Source organism: Pezoporus flaviventris, unplaced genomic scaffold, assembly GCF_033815535.1.
Source record: "Pezoporus flaviventris isolate CSIRO_AGI_PZ_B2104156 unplaced genomic scaffold, CSIRO_AGI_Pfla_v1 ptg000036l, whole genome shotgun sequence".
Classification (NCBI taxonomy): domain Eukaryota; kingdom Metazoa; phylum Chordata; class Aves; order Psittaciformes; family Psittacidae; genus Pezoporus; species Pezoporus flaviventris.
In genome coordinates, this window is record NW_026892584.1 from 4,350,416 (window position 1) to 4,370,640 (window position 20,225).

Here is a 20,225-nt window from a genome sequence, read left to right on the forward strand (position 1 = left end):
AAATATATATATATATAAATTTGTTAGTCCTCCACATTTACATGCTCACAGTTGAGGAATGCACCAGTTGGTAGTAGCACGTGGGTGGGGGATGCAACCAAACTGCATCTCTTTGCACGGTTAAGAATAGACAAATCCCATTGTAGCTCAATGCATCACATTGTTATTACCCAGCTTTAAATCCCTCACTCCTCTCCTGCTCAAGGTACCTCACCATTAAATTAGTCCTGGAAAATCAAAATATGTTCAATGATGACCCACTTCCTGTGGGGTGGGGATGAAGAGCTACAACCACTCCAGGAGTTCAAGACTTTCTCATTTCTGCCTTTCAGTTGCTTTAGAGGTGAAAAAGAGGAGATTAATTTTAGACTCCAGCTCAACAGCACCTGGATAGATGCAGAGACACCCTTTATCGTCCAAAGGCATGCCTAGCCAGAAGCACCATTTCTACTCTTCAGTGGAAATACACACACGTACACTAGTGAAAAAAATACTGAAAACCATCTACCCAAATTATTTAACTTCTTTCAGCTTATATGTAATATTTGCCCAAAGTACTAACTGGAAATCAAAACCTATAGGAATGGATCATGCTGCTAGAAATGAACACCAACTCCCCACATGCCTCAAGGTCCCTGCCTGGTGCTGCAGGTTTCCCCAGGAGGCTCTACCCATGCCCAGACAGCCTGCAGGATGCAGACAGACACAATATTTTGCCTTTCCATGGCAAACACTCTTCCACCATTTACTCTGGGACTCGGGTGTGTTCATTCCCAGAGTCACCAGATGTGGGACTTCGGCCTTTGTGCAACGTCTAAAGCAACAGGAGTTCACAAGGATTAATTTGACTGACTATACGGGATCACATCATACATGGATTTAGGCAAGTGATGCAACACGAGATAGACACAAAAACACAATGAAACAACACATTTTCTGGATCAGCATTGACTGTTTCCCTGGAATGGCTCCAAAGAGAAACAGCTGCGTAAGCAGCTAAGGCAGACAGCTACCAGAAGCTACAGCAGGAATCTCTCTCCACCACATTGCTTTTCACTTCATCCCCCTTATTAGACACGAAAATGTTTCTGGCAAAAAGAGGGCTGCTCAGTAGGACATTCCTGACTCACAGTTCATCTCATATTTATAGTCGCAGATTTTATCACATGAATTCATTGACAACCACTGGATACAACAGTGCAGTCAAATGTACCCTGAATCCACTGAAAAGCCAATATAGTTTTTGAAGTTTGAAAAACTATAATAGAAATCACTGAAAAATACAATTCTATGTGCCACTTGAGGCAATATCAAAAATGTCAAGAGATAAAGTTTTATTAAAAAAAAAAAAGAAGGAAAAGAAAAAAAGGTTACACTCACAATAGGCATGACACATTTTGTCAATTTATGGTGCTAGCCCAATCATGCTGAAGGCCTGGCCTACCAAAGCACCTCAATATATGCCTGCTCCCCTTCACAGTCCTGTTCAGATACTCACTGCTTCTCCAGATGAAGACCCCTGTACAAAGTGCTTGCCATCCCCTTACATACTACATACCACTACAAGCCAGCCCAGCCATTGCCAACAAAGGATGTGTTGCTATAAAATACCTTGGTTAACAGGCACCTTAGTATAGACCTGCTTTGTCAGTAACATGCCCTGCAGTGCATAGGATGCTTGTCCTTGTTGCCTGTTGCCTGACTTGCTGAATGCTGCCATGCATATACAACTGCTTTTAGTAAAAGGCAACAGAACATGACCTTGTCAAGAACATTGATGATAATAACTGCAGCTAAATACAAGAATGATTTGGAAGGTGTCGATTTGACTAGATATACATATAGAAAGGGAACAGCACTGACCTAAACCAGGAATTCTTTCATTCGTTTTTAGAAAGAGGCCAGATACCAAAATATATACCCCAAACTTCTGTGGTTAACAGATCTATACTACAGATTCTTCCAACAAAAGGAGAAGGTATAGGAGCTAATTAAACTTGCCCTACAAAAATGAAGTAATCTTTAGGAGAACTTTCCTCTACTATAATATGTTTCATGAGCTCCTTATAAAATTAGTAAGGTTAAAAACGTTTCATTTGACAAAAATAATATTCAGTTAAGTGTATTTTAATGAGAGGTCTTAACTCTCCAAAGGGTTATATGAACACTATTTAAATGAACTACAGATAGTTCCAAAATCTACCTTAAAATATTATGACTAGCTGGATCTTGCTGAATGGACTTTTTTAGAGACTGAACACCACATAAATACCGCTGCTGGGGAAGTTCAAAGGCAGCTGGGAACTGTGAGACTCATGCACCCCTAATTGCCACCAACCACAGCAACAAAACCATTTTGGTGCAACACTACAATTCCATTTCTGCTTTCACTACCAACAGTAGTTTACCCTTCATATCCTCAGCTGAGCACCTCCAAAATATGCAGTTTTGTCATCTCCTGCCAAAAGTGCCCATATCAGGAACTGGCTAAAATGGAAACACTGCTATTTTTCTCCTTAAAAGACTGTAACAAGGATTTGAGGCTACCTAATCCAGGCTGATTTTGGACAGAGCTTTCCCCAGCACTGTGCCCTGCAGTTGCTACGCTCACAGCTGGACATTGCACAGTCCAGGGATCAGAGGATCTATCTTTATTGCCCTCCTGTTTTAATGCCAGAAGTGAAACATTAGTACATTTATTGCATTCATTTGGCTCATCTTTACAGGGATTTTTTTCTCTTTTTTGGAAGATAAGCTTCTGCATGGAAAAAAACACGTGCCTTCATTTTTCCTGGATTAATTTGGACACACTTGTCCATCCATCCTGTCTCTCTCTCAGATATATGTACTAGTATTAGAACTGCATATAAAAATCTTTCCATTACATGAAATTAAAACAATGGTATGAAAGACATCTGAAACTTATAGTCTTCTGTGCAACACAAAGAAAAGCTGTATGCATTCAGTGTGCTAGAAGGTCAAGAGTTCCTTCATTCACGCACCAACGCTGTCAAGGCTTGGTTACTTGGAGCTTTTCTGAAGAGCTCACTCAGGTGGCATTGGACATATTTAAATATATTCGGCTTGATCTCGGAGCTTTTATAATAATTTACTGAAAAACGAAATAAAAATTGTAATTAGCAGACATAACATAGAAAAGTATCTCCAGAAACTTTAAGTTGTCCTGCAGCACAATTACAGCTAGCTGAAGAAAACCTGACAGCAAATGTTACACTGTTTTTAATAAACAGATTATCCAGCAGAAATCAGGCAAGTGCAAAGCACAAAATAAACCCTCTAACATCATTTGCAATTAAGAGCCTATTTTCTGTTTTCCTATCTGTCTTTCATTGTAATCAAAACAGGGAAAAAAAGCACACCCAAAAACCAGGAAAGACCGCTTTATTTTCTTTTTTTTTTTCTTTTTACATCAGTTGCTTAAACAATCAAAATGAAAACAAGATAAACCTTGCAGAAAGAATGCTGCCTGACTATCCCAGTCATGAATAGGTTGGCAGCACTTGAGTACCTTGTCTTTTACTTGTAGGCTTATGCCTGTCATACTGAGATAATGCTTTAAGGCTACCCTTAAACACTTAGCAAAAAAAAAAAACAAACAAAAAACCAACCCAAAACCAAGACAAAACCATGAAACAAACTGTTCAGAAACAGAAAACTGGTGAGCAGAGGCGAAGAAACAAAGGCACCAAGAGCCTCACTTGTGAGCACAGCAGAGACTAGCCAGTGTCCAAGACTCAAGTCTTGGAAGCCTTGCAAGAAGTGACACTTGCGTGATCACAATTGCAAGAAATAATTAATCCTCTACATGGTTTCAGGGTCAGAGGCTGACCAGCCAGTGGAGGACTTGTCTACAGGCGCAGAGGAAGGGATTTCTCATGCTTGACAGCATCCAAAGCATGCAGGTATGTTGGCTGGTCAACAACCATGGCATCGCTACAGGAAGAAGCTGGTAATATGCTTGGGGAAAAAAAAATAAAAATCCCACCCACAACACAAAAATAGCACTGTTGCTACAGCCTGGTGTGGGTACCAAAATGAAACACTAAATTGAACCTGAAATTGTTAACTGAACAACAATTACGACAATCTAATAAATGAGTAAAGCTTCCATTCAGAAGCTGGTTTTTAAAGTAAGCGGTGAGTCAAGTTATTCCAAGGTCATTTCACGGAATATTTTAAAACACACTGGCAAATACATTTTTATATTAGGTGAATTATTAACCAACAACAAATTAAGACCTGGCTTTTAGAAGCCAGTACTGGGTAAACGAGCTCATACAGAACCAGCCATCAGAATCCAGATTTAAAAATCATTTATCTATTTATTTTTGAAGAGCTGAATCGTTTAACCCCATCATTTCTAATTTCGACAAGCAGAACGACTGTACAATAGTGCATGGCAGCTATAGATGAGCTCAAAATACAACACTGGACAACAAAGCAACAGTTCTGGGCTCCTGGGGTTTATTTTCTCCTGGCTCATCATGCAGTCTTCGAAGGCACCGCATTTTCCAGTGCTAGCATTCACAGCCACTTAACTAGTAAAGCCAAATACAGCTCCAAAGAGTGATAAACCGATTTTTTTCCAGTTTGACTGGTCACTTGCACATACCAGTCTACCACGGGTAGAAAATGCTTTTACATTTTTATTTACAACCTAAAAACTATAAGAACTGACCAACCAGCACCTCTTCAAAATATGGTATCAAGTAGCATCAACATGCAAGATAGATTCAAACACTTCACATAACTCAAATTAGAAAATGTACCTTTAGTGCTTCTGACAGCAGGCAATGTTAACAGCACTCACACAGAACCAACTAACCAGGCTGCTGGCAGTATATCACACAGAGAAAATCAAATTTCAGCACCTCTAGTTCTTATTTCCAAAACCTTTTTGGCTGAAAACAAAGAAGGAAGGGACAAAACAGCCTTATTACTGAAGGTAAGAGTCTTGGAAAATAGAAGTAAATATAAAAAAAGGGAAAAAAAAAAAAAAAAGAGCATGCTTCAAAGAGAGGGGCAGAGAGTTGGAGGTAAAATCTGACAGCAAACTGCACTTCACAAGGTGTGATAGTCCCTTTTACACCATATTCCGATGCAATAAAAGGAAGATGAACATACATAGAAGATCAGTGTTTATTTACACACCTCCATATTAATGACTCTGTTTTCACATTCCAGACAGGGTGAAATTCAGATGGAGGCACTTGACTCAACAGCACTGGCTGTGCTTGTTCTGCCACTATCAAGGCTGTATCTGGGCTGCCAGGCAGTGAACTTCCTACCCCAGATGCCTACAGCCCATTAGAAGACAGAGTAAGCCACCCAAGCCCCAACAGCCTGGTGGCCAGGCAGGCAGGGAGCAGCCCCAACAGCAGCTCCACCAGTCACAATAGTCCTCACCCATCAGGAAAGGCTTCCTACTGCATGCAACTGCTTCCTACCTTGCTAAAAAACAAACAAACAAGAGAAAAGATGGGGGGGGGGTGGAATTAGAGAGAAATGCCTTTGCCTTCCACTGAGCAGTTGCTGATCAGCATAACTTGTTATTAGTGATATGGGTGTGTAGTCCTTGGCAGGAAGCTCACTACCATCTCTTGCAATGTTTTCTACTCTGAGCTGCAAACTTCCCTGTGGCAGTTGTTTTATCTGAATTGTAAATCCAGCGAGGATGGCAGAGTGTGCAGGCAGGATGGGGAGGTGGACATCAGTCTCAGAGACGTGCATTTGCTGTTGCACAGGTCCTTTCAAAGCTGCTCTTGTAACTCATTCACAGGGGCAGTGGGAGTAAGCAACACAAGTCTAATTCAAATTGTGGCATAACCACGTGGTTCCTTCTAAGTTCATATCTTAGTCAAATGAACAAATCCAGAGTGATGCAAGACAAGCAAGAAAGTATCTTGTGGTTGGTTTCTTAAGCAGAAACAAGCATGGCCTTGGGAAACAGAAGCTGTTCTTCAGGGCTGAAACAGGAGCAGTGAATGTCCAGGGCAAAATGCAAACTCTGAAAAACTAATCAGAGTATGATCTAGCAGTGTCAGCCAGACTACTACAGAGTGAAGGTGAAAAGAATAACAGATCTGGTTGTGTTCAAGCTCCATAGAACAACTGTGTAGTGTTCCTTTTTGGGTCTTCTCTGCCACAGATTAGGTGAAGGTATTTAAGCCTCTCCTACAGGTTATGTTCTCTAAAATTCTGACCATGCTCTCTGGAACTCTGGGCTTGTTTGAGTCTAATCTTGCCTCTTGTCCTCTTTTATTAGAAGAGTCATAGTTTTCTGGTAGCTTCTGGAAATTTTATCCTCTTGATCTTGGACTACTCCTCTAGCTTTCAACATTTTTTAAAACTCTGAACCCTGTGTTTTAAAGCACTTGCAGGTCACTGCAGCTGGGTCACATCTGCCCTTCCTCAATCCAGCTCCCACACTTCTAATAAGCACAACACATACCAGTCTACAACAGGAATCACTGAAATCCCACTGAAGGCGTTTCACTAGTCTGGAGCAAACTTACTGGTACCACTGTAAGCATAGTTCTTCAGCTGCCTGCGTGATATAATTTAACCTAAACCACAGCCACAAGTTTTCTTGTTAAAGCAAGGGCTCTATGAGGATCAGGTCAGAACTGCAACTTTTACTTCCCTCAGACACACTGGGGCAACTTCTTTGTAAAGGAGAAGACACCTACACCTGGCTGTAGTAATCACAGCCAATGCAAAAAGTCACCATTACCCATCTCATCTCTCATCTCCCAGGTGGTCAGTACAACAGGCCCACAGCTCTTGTGCATTTTTAACTTAAAACTTCTCTAGACTTGAAGTACAGCTGGTCTGTTAGCTGAAATGACGTAACGCTTGTTCTTCTCTCTGCCTTCGCCCAGGACCCAGAATGGGACCAAGGCCCACTTGGGTACCTGTCAGACTTTCACGCTTCTGGAAGATACGAAGCACATTGAGACCAGCTGCCAGGACAATGACTCTCCTTGTGAAGGCTTTTTCACCACAGTAATAATTAGTTCTCTCCCCCCTGCCAGGTTCGTTTCAAAATACAGCTTAAACTCACGCAAACATTCCTGACCTGAGGAAAAGGTTAAGTGATTTAAGAATTAGAAAACTGTAATAATGTCAGATTATGGCATAAACTCAGATAATTTTTCAATTAGCACCTTTCATCAGATATACAGGTCAAGGTACAAAATCCTAGAGACCTGAAATGGCAAACAGGTGTCTAGGTTGCAGAAACACGGCTACCTGCAGGCAGAAACACGGGATTTTGTGCGCAAGTACAGACATACTAGGGAATGTGGGAATTTTGAGAACTGACTGACACAATATAATCCACCTTTACACACTGTAGCAGAGAAAGTAAATTAACCCAATTTCAAGTGCATTAACAGGGAATTTCTACTTTGTCTTTACAACAGATCCTAGTTAAACTTTTTTTCACCACAAACTCCAACATTAAGGCTTTTCAGAGAGAAAAAGCAAATAGAAATTTTGTTTGCTTAAGAAAATTGGCTTCTATTAAGATATTTTGCATTTTCACTTCTTACACAGAATCTCTTAGAACTGTGGGATTCTAAATTCTACCAAAGTGTCTGCACAGATGCCTGAAACAGAAAATACTGCACAACTAGATTTGTCAGCAGAAAGACGAAAGAGTGACCACATCCCCAAAACCCCAGTTCTCAGGACAGACATGGGAACCTCAGGAAGGACCTGAACTGAAGGAGACAGGAAATTGCCTTATTGTCTGAAACCTGGGTTTTAGCAGCCAAGTGTTTAATCACTTCTTGGTAGCAAAAGCTATGTATTTCCTCACTTATCAGTACACAAACATTACCAGAGTGAAGCTGGAAATGTTGCAAACAGCAAACCCCTAACAACCACATCTGGCACTGACAGGGTCTCTCTGAAGCCAGGAGAAGGGCCTCACCCGAGCAGACCATCAGCACAGGCTGTGCACTGCGGCCCACACAGGAGCATCCCTCACCCCATACACACCACTCTGGCTGGTGGAGGGACACCCAGCCCTGCTGCTTCATACAGCTAAACCCCAAAGCACTACAAAGCCAAAGTTAGAGAAACACGCCCTGTCGTAATTAAGTCTGAATGAAACAAAAGGTTAAGCCACTTGTGGTGACAATAGTCGTGTTTTATGTGAAAGTGACTGGGTGTCACTCCCCGTGGCAATCTGTAAAATATCTAGGAAATCAGGTCAGGGTGGAACAGTTCCCTTCTGTTGATTACTTGCAAAGCCATTAAGCAAAGCACAGAGAAACAGCACAGTGCTGTTAAAGCACAGATGTAAAGCTACTGTTATCTTGACAGCCAAAAAAAAATTCAAATTCCCAAATGCCTGAAGAATTCTTATTTAGGCTGTTTGATCACATTGCTTTGGCCTGGGTTCATTGCTTTTCATGACTGATAAAGCTGAAAAATTGTGTGTTTGTGGAAATGTCTGTAGGATAATAAAAATAAAGTGATTTCATTACCAAATCACATGCCAAACATTTGCTTTTGCTGACGTAATTTGGCCCAATCTGTTTAAAACACAGCTCAAAGAGTCAAACACTTTGTTTTGTTTTCAAAGAACCCTGTCTGCTCTGTGTCCTGTCATCACCCGAAATGCCCCCATCCCCTCTCAAAAAATCCTTAGAGAAATGAATGCACAGTGTTCTACAACTGTGGTTTCACTGCATGTTCATAGGTGATTTGCTGGTTCTCCCTGCATCTCAAGCAACTTTTCCTTACCTCTCATCCCATGTTTTCTACTACTTTGAAATAACTCTGTAAAAGTTACTTATTAAAATTCCTAAAAAATGAATTTACAATGAAAATGCAGTGCAAGACTTTAGGTGCTCTGTCCTAAAAGGCAAAAGCAAAGCAGCATAGATGCCAAAATAAAAACTGTCTTTCAAGTATACCAAACACACCTAGGTAACACTTAAAAAGTAAGTAGAGTACATGGCCTTTAATGTCTCCAACACCTCAATAGCTTCTGGATTCTGTTGTCCAAGCACACCGTGTTTGGATTTTAAAAGGAAACAAACAAAAGAGCAGCTGAATGCCTTTTTGTGAGAAGTCACAACCTTTCATTCACTAAACTTCCTATAAATATGGCATTCAGCATCTAGTTTCAAGTTTTATGACCTTCACAGGAACACATTTTTATTATAATAAGCAGGTTGGCAATGCTATCTAATAGATCTAAGATATGTTTGGCATTTCCATTATAAAGACCAATTATCAGGTTCGGAAATCTCCCCATTTCAATCTTTATTTTGTAGAAATCAGTAAATCCAGCAGAAGGGACATGCCATCTGGATATTCGCTCTTTATAGAATAAACAGGTTAAAGTTTTTGTTGTAAGAAGGATATTTTTGAGTTGGCCACAACTGGCATTCCCTTCTTTCATCTTACAATTCAATTACTTTCTTAAGAAAAGAACCAGTATTTGTTTCATGGGACACAATCAGTCACAACACTTGAACACACAGACTCACTGTCTTCTGCACCAATATACACAGCAAAGGAGAAACCTGCCTGAAAATCCAAATTGACTCTGAAGGATCAACAAATGCCAGTGATTCAGGAGGAAATTCAGCCACAATACCAACAGGTTTATACATGCTGGATGATTTGCTTAATTAAGAGCCAAATATTTGTTTAGCACTACAGAGAGAGGTGGAGACAGGAGAGAGGAAGACATCCAGAGCCCAACCTGCCTTACTTACCATGAGGGCCAAGACTGCAGAATAGAATGTTTGTAAACAACCAAGGACTGGTAGGAAGCCAACTTCTACCTAATAACAAGGAGCATGACCTTGTATCCACTCCTCATCCTGCTGACTACCCTACAGCTATGTAACATGGCAGTACCCAGCATGGCCCAGGGGTACCTCTCCCTTACTCAAATCCATGGAAGGAGAGCACCAGGTAAAGTAAGCTTTATTAACTCCCAAAGGATTCAGAAGGGGTTTGACCGATAAAGACCATCCTGGTTTATCATTCATGGGTACACCACTGTGGCTAGTATCAGAGACAAGGCTCTGAGCCAACACTGAGTCAGGCGTAGAACCTCCAGCCTCCAGCACCATTCCTGATCCACGGCTGCTCCTCAGCTCACACCCTGGCCCCCAACTACCTGGCTCCCCTCAAGCCACATGCTCTCTGCTAAAGCAGCACCATGCCAGAGAAGTCTGCAAAGCCTTCCCTACAGCAGAGATGCACATGCCACTGAGTCCATGTAAGACTGGACAGCATAGGACACCACCAAACAGAGCCACTGTGTTTTTTTACATAAGCCATGGAAATAAGGTCATAAAGAATTTTAGAGACATTCTCTTGAAAAAAGTTCTGCAAGAAGAGGTTTTGGAAGGGAACCTGATCTGCTGAGAAACAAGCTTTGAAAGGCCAAATCCAGGAACAAGGAAAACTAGACAGGCCAACAAGAGACAGAGCTCGAGATCATTTAACTTGCTTTTCAGGAATGTATATGTTTCTACACATCTACTAATGAGGATGTATGTGTGTATTTACATACACAGCACTCAAAACTTCTTGGCTTGATTTTATTTACTTGCTTTATGCTAATTTTGTCCAGTTAGGCCTTGAAACCAGTCTACCATGGCAGCTGGTAACTACATAGTAGCACTTTAGAATTTCCTTCATGTAAGCATGTGTTTGAAAAAACAGCACACATGTTTGAAGGGGAAGAAAACACCACATTTGCTTTAGAGAATCAACACTTCTCTTCAGATTAAGTCTGGGATGTTTTCATGTGCAGTGGCCTCTCCTCTTCTCAAGAATGAGGAGAGTCAGAATTTCAGGTGGACAGCACAAGCCAGGTCCTCTGATACATATACATACACATCTCAAACATCAGCGGGAGCCTCATTTATACAAGCATGCATATATTTGTATAATTTGCACAGGTAAATGGCCAGTAAATCAAGTGCAAGTAAAGAATCTACTCTATACACAGAGGTTCAAATAAATGTTTGAAGAATGCTCCCATGTCTTAAAAAGGCTACTGAATACACTGCAACTAGCTGGATGAATTCTTGTTCATCACTGTATTTTGTTTTGCATGTTCCAAACTTTAGACTAGAGACATTCAAACTGTTAGCGCAGTGAACAACATACGCTAAAACTTTAATCTTCTTCAGTTGTCTAGCTATGCTTCATTCCCTGAAGAAATAAATAATCATTACAGATTCTGAGCACATTACTCTGCACTGATTAGCAAAAGATGAAAATGAGAGAGAAGCTTTGCCAGGATAATAAATCTGTGCTCTTTTTCTAGACGCACTTGCAAAAATCACAGGTTTCTAGAGCTTTGCCTACTTAGGACAGACTTCCATTTCTCTCTAGTAGTAGTGAACAAATGCCAGCTCTCAGAAACAGCAATTCTGAACAGTATTCATTTTTATTTTACAAGTTGGTGATGGAAGGAAGTACCTGTTTCATATAGACTTAGCGTACATACAGGTGGACTCCTACAGCTTCAGAAAAAGTTTATTCCCACCCCAATTTTGTGCATGTCTTTCTATAGCACTTCAGTTTTATTTTGGGGTGTTTTTTTGTTTTCTTCTACAAAGAATAAAAGGGAAAATAATGTCCATAATAAGGCAACTCTGCAATAGCAGTGGGTTTGAACTTCTTGAAAATTGTTCAACTGGTTTTATTCATCCAGCTTAAAATCATGTAATTGTAGAAGCCTGGAAAGCTGTATTTGGCAATGTTCTTCAAGAGCAGTTAAAACACAAGATTATTGTTATTTAGTGGTAGTGGTACGTTCTGTGTGTATAAAACTTATGTATATTGTAATGAGTAACTTAAGTGTGGCTAAGGAGTTTATAAATGCAAAAATCAACAAGTACGACATTCGCCTCTTAAATAAGAGTGCAAAAAATATGAACAGTTTTGGGGTAAGGCAGTAGATTGTCAGTTTTTAAAAAACACACCAAAAAAAAAACCACCATGAGTAATTTAGATGCCAATTGTGTTTAATTTCCTTTATCTCCTCCAAAGACTGGAGAGACTGCAAGAAGCCAGATTGCAGAGCCATATCTGAGAACTGAAGCTGCAGACTCAGCTGCACAGCTCATGGCCACGAGCTCATATAAAGCCTTCAAGTCATTTTTTTTTTTAATGATGCCTACTAGCAACCTTGGCTCTGTTTACAGAACTGCAATTGCAAAAATCCACTTAGCTCATTTTGTGATCCTGCTTTAACAAGAAAGATTTTTTACTCTGGGATGATCTACTTCAACAAGCCCCCAGGCAGCTGCACAGAAGTGAGCTGTTGTCAGGATTTAGCCTGCTAACTCCTGTTTGCCTGCTTCACTACTAAAAATGGTAGCTGGCATAACATGCAAGACAGACGAACTTAAAATCACCAGTTGCACTCAAGGAAAATCATGGCACGCATACTGTAGCCTAATCTCTCTACACTGGTATTTTGGTTGGACTGCCAGCATTTCTGAGAATTCCTTATCTGTAAGTGGTTCTGTCAGAGCACACCACTGCAGTGATCAGAGAGTCCACAGCCTTCTCCCAGCATGTCTCCTCTCATTCATGTTGCATAGATAGGCTTTCACAGCAGGCTGTGTGTGATTCACGGGTGAGGAATGTTTGGTAGATATCCCCACAGAGACTGTGGTTATTGCTTTTTTGCAGCAGTCTGAAGATTCATGTTTCTCTCGTTAAATGCGTGATGACACAGTGAAGTACAGGTCTGGGCATGGTCCAGGCTCATAATGAACATCTACAAGTATTTCACAGATTATCTATACACACACTGTTCACATACAGACGTTCTAAACTCTACTGTAATTTGATCATATGTGCATCAGATACGTCTATTAATTTCTGCAAATACTTCCACCACGCCACTAAAAATAAACCTTTACTTGCAAAGAGCAGTAATACCATACTTCGAACACTGTGGAAGGTGTTGATTAGCCTCCAGCTTGGCAGCCTTGTAAAGCACTAAACAGGCTTTATTTTATGTACCAACTGATTGCCATGAGCCTTCTCCCATACATAAAAATCAATCATTTTGCTCAGGAACTTTGCAGAACCAGGCCTTGGCATTTTACTGTCACACTTGAGAGAGAACTTCATTTTTATATTTCACATGTGTCTTAAAACTGCTTTTTTTGTTGCAAATATTTCCTCAAATTAACTATGAAATGTGGGCCTGAGGCTGTATATGTAAGGCAAGGTGCATGTGGAATGTCTCCTATAATTTGTTAACCATCAGACCTTTTCTCATTCCTTCCCTTTCCTGTACGTTTTCATCATGAAGATGCTCAATGACATATGTTCAAGGCCTTTTCAAAAGAACAAAAGGCAGGAAGGAAGCAAGAGTCAAAAAAAAGGAGATGAAAGGAAAAGATAAAAACAGAGACTGTCAGGAAAACAGTGCAAATAGCTGTAATGGCACGCTTCACTTACTAAATAAAACTGTAGTAAGGGCATCTGTTACCTTAGAAAATATTCATAATCACTTTATGGGACTTTATTCAAAATGAATAAATAAAACTGGAGACCTCTATATATATATACTGAAGGTAACATGGTGTCCTTCTCCCTGGTGCTCCTGAGAAGCCTCAATGCAATGATGCAAACAGGAAGAGACCGTCAACATTGCCTATCTACTGAGTCCAACATAACACTTCAGTGATAGTTTCAATTAAAAAGTCCTCTTCATTTTTGTGTCTAGTTACCCTCCCTCTCTGCTCAATACAGTCAAGTAGCTTTTTTAAACTTAACCTTCTTGGGGCAACTTTTAGCCATCACTTAGCAGTAAATTGCTCCAAGAGAAAGCTATCAAAAATATTCTGTGATAACTACATGAAACAAGTGGTATGAGCTAGAGTATGTTGTACAGCTCTGTCAACAAGATTTATACCAATGTTCAGTGGCTCTCTGTATCAAAATATGGTATTGCATGCCCTACTGAAGAGAAGATAATACCCTGCCCTTTTCACGACCAACCAAGCCAACCATTTCCTTCAGTAACTACCACTAGCAATTATCCACATTCTGCTTGCAAAAAAGCAGTTACAGGAAAGTATTTAGATCCATAAATAGTGCAGGATTTTCTTGTGCTGTTGTTTAGCAACTAGAATCAGTGCTAGGTGACAAAGACAGATCCCCAGACCTCCAAGCTGCACTTCCCAGAGAACAGTTTGAGAACTGCTGCTGAAAAGCATCAGGCCAGCCCTGATATTCTACAGTTTCCACAAAGCAGGAAACTGAGAAGCCTGCTGAATATGCTATGATTTGGACCTTTCAAAACACTGTTTAATAAAGCCAGTAGTTCTTGTGAGCCTGGAATGAATGAAATCTACTGCCTCATGAGTTTACATCTTATGCCTTATTGACACTGATGTCCAAAGAGGGTAGAAAAGCTTTTTGCGTGATTGAGGCAGATTGTAAAGCAGGGTGCTTTAAGGATCACTCCTACATACCGTGTGTTTTCATAAAACTTGCAGAACAAAAATACCTGAAAACTTGTCAAAATCAGTTGATATCACCCATAATTTCAAAAAGTATGTTCAAGGGAGAGTTACATGAATGGATGCATTGCATGTGATGACAGGAACCTTGCTTCTGCAGGAAAAAAGTGTGAAAGACTCTAAACTACAAAATCCCAAACCGAACTCTACTTACCTTAGTGTTCATACAAGATTTTCCACGTTTATATTCTTTGTGACTTGCTCTTTTATCAAGCTTGTTCCACAAAGCTTTGGCCTTCCACGTGGTCACTCTTGACTTCAGTTTGGTGTAAAAGTTTCTATTGTCCAAAGGATCTAATTCAAGTTGGCGAGTGAGAATATTAAAGGCCTGAATGGTACCTTTGCATGTTGATGCTTGTACAAAGTTTTCAAATATCTGGCCAGCTTGACTGTATTTTTCATCATCATTTTCCCCCATGTTCTGAGAGAAGTGTTTGAAAAGGATTGGGCTGGAGCTCTTGTGCTGGAGTACAGGTAATCAGCACTACCAAGTACTTTCAAGCATGTTATTCCTAGAAAAGAGAAACACAGGTCATGTTAAAGCAGGTACAGCATAACCAAATTAAACCCACAAACTGCATATCCACTATTAATATAAAAATACAACACATGGCAAGTGGACAACCAGGTACAAAAAGTCAGTAGTAGCATCTAAGATAAGTGTTACAAACATAACATATTTGCACTCTCATGATATACATCACAATGACTGGTACAGAAACCCTACAAGTCTACTGCTTCAAAACCAACCAGCTTCACCAAAAGCCTCAAGATTTCTTTAATTTTTGTTCAGTGATAACTGCTAGATAATAGATGAAGAAAAAACAAATGTCCCGATACTTTTCCCCAAGAAGAATTTATGTCTCAGCAAGTACTTGTCTGGTAACATCTTGGTCTTAAGAATTCTTAGAAACCTGCAGCCAAAAGTCAACACCACCCCTTGCATAAGTGAGGGCCAAGAGCACAGCTTAGCTAGAGCAATTTAGAATTGGCACAATCACTTGCCACAAGCAAATACACAAAACAGTCTAAGGAGAAATATTATCACAAGTTACACCAGAACTGAAGAAACAGCAAACAAGTAACAAGAGCACTCCCCTTTTTCTAACACTCTTGCCAAAATGAGAAAGAGTTTGGTGCTTTAGTGCGCAGAAAGGAATTTTTTATCTCCACATCTCCACATGTTAAATGCTAAAGCTCTATGTTTAGAGTCTTACTTTGTCATGTGCTATGATATAAAATAGTGATGCTTGGCCCACTAAGCCCCACTGGTTTTTCATAGTAACATGATCACTGTCAAACTGCCTGATATTCCAGATAAATGCCCTTACATTCTCTAAAAGCAATGCTATTTTAAATTAATGTAAGTTTGAAAGAACTAACGAACTCTCACTGTGGCACTCCCTTATCCTTCTTTAACCTTGCTCTCAATCTCTAATGAGGAGCGTTTTAGAGTCAGCCAAGGTCCACAGAAAATACGCAAATAGCTTTCACATTTTCCAAGAATATTGTTACAGGTTATGTATAAACTTGTCCTCAGAAGAGGGTCTACCTGGACTCAAGGCCAGAGATGGGTTCTGTTGCTATTAAAGAATTATCTACCACTCCAAAACCCCCAAAACTAAATCAATGCTTGTCTAATCTCCCACATAATTAGTTATTTTGCTTGGAACACCATCTCTTGGCTGATAGTTTTAGAATAAATTGTTAGAAAGGCCTTTGAAGGTTTTGCTTTTTAATTTAACACTGTCCACAAACTATTTGTTCTCTGCTTGCACTTCCTTCAAAGAAGAAAAAAAGAAAACATACCTAGTGTATTTAAGTACAGACCTACCATGTCTATCTTACATTATCTTATATTATCTATCCTCTAATACTGAAAAATACTATGCAACTTATTAAAGAGATCCCATGGGGAGATATAAGGAAGCATTTGGAATACTAACATTCCTTGGCTGTGCTCAAAATAAATAACCTTTGTGTGCACAACTTTGTCTGTTGTCGGTTTGTGGGTAAAACAAATTGGCAACATTGAGAGTTTGTACATTTTCTTAGACCAAATGTCATGATTAAATATTTAGTGCCAAGAATAAGTCAGGAAATTTTTGTTTTCCCCTCTGAATACTTCATTTATAGTATGCTCCATGCCCTTTTCTGAAGAGCTTTGTGGCTTTGTGAGGTAAAAGCACAAGTATTTTATACACCCGACTTCCAGAAGGTCCAATTTTTCAAGAGACTGAGTGCTATGAACTCCCATTGACTCGAAAGGAGTTCAGGACATTCAGTACCTTTCCAGGTTCAAATTCTCAATGATTTATGAGCAAACCCCTCCAACAATTGCATGGTGATGGAAAGAACCCTGGCCACCTCCTCAATCCCTGTACAGATGCGACTGGGGCCCAGTATTACCTTCCCCAGCCACGACTTCGGGAACTCAAGAGCTACAGTGGGTTTTTGGGTCGCTCCAAAACAGCCCAATAGATCCAGAAGTTCCTAGGGGAAGGGTAGGGACTGCCATGTCTCTACTGAGCCTGGGAGAGGCCAATTTGTGTCTGCATTTCAGCTTTATACACAAGTGTAACTGAAGATAGCAACAGCACAGCGCAAGATGCCACTATGCAGCTTAACGGCTTGATATACAGGACGCATTGAAAAAGAAAGAGGTCAAATCAAGGATAAATACTTACCTGCCTAAGATATTTTTTGTAACAGAAAAGCCAACATACTTTTCTTGTCTCTTGGGGAGGGGCAAAGTGTCAGTGAAATGTTCCACTTTGGACAATTGAGCTAAGTGAACAGCAGCCAGATTATGTTTTATTAATCACTATAAACTCACATTGCTACTGCCTCAGTGCTAGACCAAAGACTTTGACCGACTTACTAGCCGTAAAACAATACTTCCTCTCCACTGTTTTCATTAGCTCACCACAAGGCTGTTATGTTCATACAACACAAATATCTTTAAAAGTTACCTCTGGCATAATTGATAAGTGAGTCTGATCACAAGCTCTTTAATTTAGTATCTTTTCTGCTCACAGAGAGGAGATTTTCACAGCCTCAGCACTTTCCATCTAACTGGGGAATGGGGGGAGAGAAAAGCTAAGAGAGTAGAGCCATATCTGAATCAACCAAAGAAGAAAAGCAGTATGTGCCAGGGCTGATAACAGTGAAGAGGAGACAGAAGAGATGGTTGGCAGGAAACGCTGCAAGCAAAGGGAAGGGGAGGAAAACATTTTTAGCATGATGCAAAACAGTGGACGTTGGTGTTGCACACAAACACGGGCAGCAGGCCTGGGCTTCCTCTGCCTTTCCACTGGGAAAGAGAGCAGGAAGGAAGGACAGCCTGGACACTTTAAAATTCCCTTTTCCAACACCAAAAAACCAAGACTGAGACTGTTTCTTCTGGGCACAAAATCTTCCAAAAAACACCCAAACCACTCCCATCCTGTCCACATTGAAAAGCTGTGGAGTGGCATCTCAGCAGAGACATTTGTTAACCAGCAAAGCATTTCTCCTCACTGTGTCAGAGGTCACGTTCTCCAAAACAGCCACATTTTGTGGTCAAAAAGGCAGGATGAGACAGGAGACTCTGGTTACTTGGGTTTCTGGCTTGCTGGAAACACCACTTTTTTTCCTCTTTTTTTGGACATGAACACAGCGTTGACAGATGACAGAGAGGAAGATGGTGTCCTAAGTGTATGCAGCTCTTGGAAAAGTATGCATTTTTTTCTGAGGAGTCACAAATATTTCAATGCAGCATTGTACATAGCTCACTAGAAACAATGCAATAAGGACAAGAAGTTGAACAGAGTAATTCTGAACTATAATTAAAGTTTCTTGTTCTGTAACTGCCTCTTAAGACGGAATTAAGAGGCAATGCATAAACTGCTTACCCGTAGTGGGGAAAATAAAAACAGTGTTTGGGGAAGTACTAGAGTTCTTAAAGAGTATTATCATTTATCCTTTTTCTTCCTTCATTGTGTAGACCACTCTAGGGATGAAATACAGATCCAAAAGTCTCATCAAAGTGAGTATTGATATTGAAACTTCAAACTATGCTTTTTAAAGTAATCGCTGAACTTCCTCTGGAAGTACAATACAAAAATATAATGAAGCTTATCTAAAACTTTACTGAAGTGCTAGAGCCCAATAAAAATTTGGGTCACAGAAAGGAAGAGAATTAGAAAGCAGGAACTGGTCTGGACAAACAGTTCTTTGAAGTCAGAACTGAAGCATCCATGGGTTAGATTCACATCTGAAAGAACTGTCACTTTAGGTTCCACGTATGCTGTATTAAGCACATACAAGAATCTAGCCTTCCATGCAGCTTCCCCATGGTATTACAGGCATCTCTGGAGGCTCCCTCACACAAAGTGCAGATACTGAGAACAAGATGACCCCCATTCTGATGATCCCTTCTACTGTAATGTTAGCCCAATCTCCTTTCTGCCTCCATTCCCAGGCAAACAGAATGTCAGATAAGAAAAGCTGAGAAGTGCTGTTCATGCCTGGTAGCTACCCAAGGAGAAAGTGAAGATCTTACTACAACTTAAAGGAAAGCAGTGCAAAAGGGACAGAAAGGAAGCAGAAATTGAAGCTACAATGCATGTACAGATGTAAGCATCTGAAAGCAAATGCCTCAAGTCTTGGCTGATATTTCCTGTTGGTAAAACAAACTCTGTTACTCCAGATGACTTTGAGAATAGTGAAAAAAGGTCTCCACTGTCAGGGTAATTCCTGTCATCATCACCAACTAAATGAATGTAGGGAGCTGGCTCGCGCCTGCACATGAAGCCTTTCAGCATAACAGAGCAAGCAATAAAGTTGACATATAGGAGTCATTAAATGAAAATAACTTACATTTTTGACAACGGTACCACGTGAATTGCTTGTCAGCAGTGTTTTGAGGTAGGATACTCAAAAATCAAAAACTTTTCTCAGCTTAGTTGTCCCATGGGAGAGAATACAACTCTAATTTGAATTCAAACTTGCAGCACTTAAGTCCTTCCTTAGTCCCCTAATGCTGTTTCTAATATTTGAGAACATGTTCCTTGGGGAGAATGGAAAATAATTAAATTCCTCACATTTCAATACCACTAATCCTGATTCCATTTTCAATATAGCCCTAATTCTGTCATGTTTACCAAGAACAAATTCTTTTATTAAGACTTCAGTTTGGCATGCAAGATACAATAGATTTATTGCTTGCTTGAAGTTAAAAATATCAAGAGAAAAAAAAAAGACTGGTTTCTGCAGCATCTTGGCCTTTCCTCGTCATGAGTAAAATTTACAGCATTTGTGCTGCCTCTTCTCTGACATAATGGCCTCAAGTTTCAATACCATTACAATAAGTTAAATTTCTAAGTGAGACTGGCTGTGTTACAGGACCTTCTAGGTTTTTCAACTTAGTTGCTACTCGCATTAGGCACTTTGTTTTCATGGTGACCATTTTAAATATAAGTATTTCTATCTGGAGGAAATACAGCTTTTTGGTGGTTTTATTTCTTTGCATGTTTTCCTCAAATTGACATAAAAGGAGGAAAAAAAAAATTATTCTGGTAATAACTGAAGCTCTCCCTTACTTTGCTTATAAAACTGGCTAAAAAAAAAACCCACAAAAGTACATTTGTCTAAAATACTTGTTTTCTATTGGTGACAAATAGGAAACACATT

The 20,225-nt window shown here is 40.0% G+C and overlaps 1 protein-coding gene across 1 annotated transcript in view; it reads right to left on the reverse strand.

Moving 5' to 3' along the window:
* The window catches only part of MICAL2 (microtubule associated monooxygenase, calponin and LIM domain containing 2), a 118,505-nt gene extending 98,770 nt beyond the window's left edge, over positions 1 to 19,735 (reverse strand). The window contains exons 1-2 of the mRNA XM_061464237.1: positions 17,240 to 19,735; positions 14,707 to 15,064 (exon numbers count right to left, since the gene is read on the reverse strand). Of these exons, the coding sequence (XP_061320221.1) occupies positions 14,707 to 14,970 (264 nt within the window). The 5' untranslated portion in view covers positions 14,971 to 15,064; positions 17,240 to 19,735. The remainder of the gene's footprint in view (positions 1 to 14,706; positions 15,065 to 17,239) is intronic.
* Positions 19,736 to 20,225: the final 490 nt, after the last annotated feature.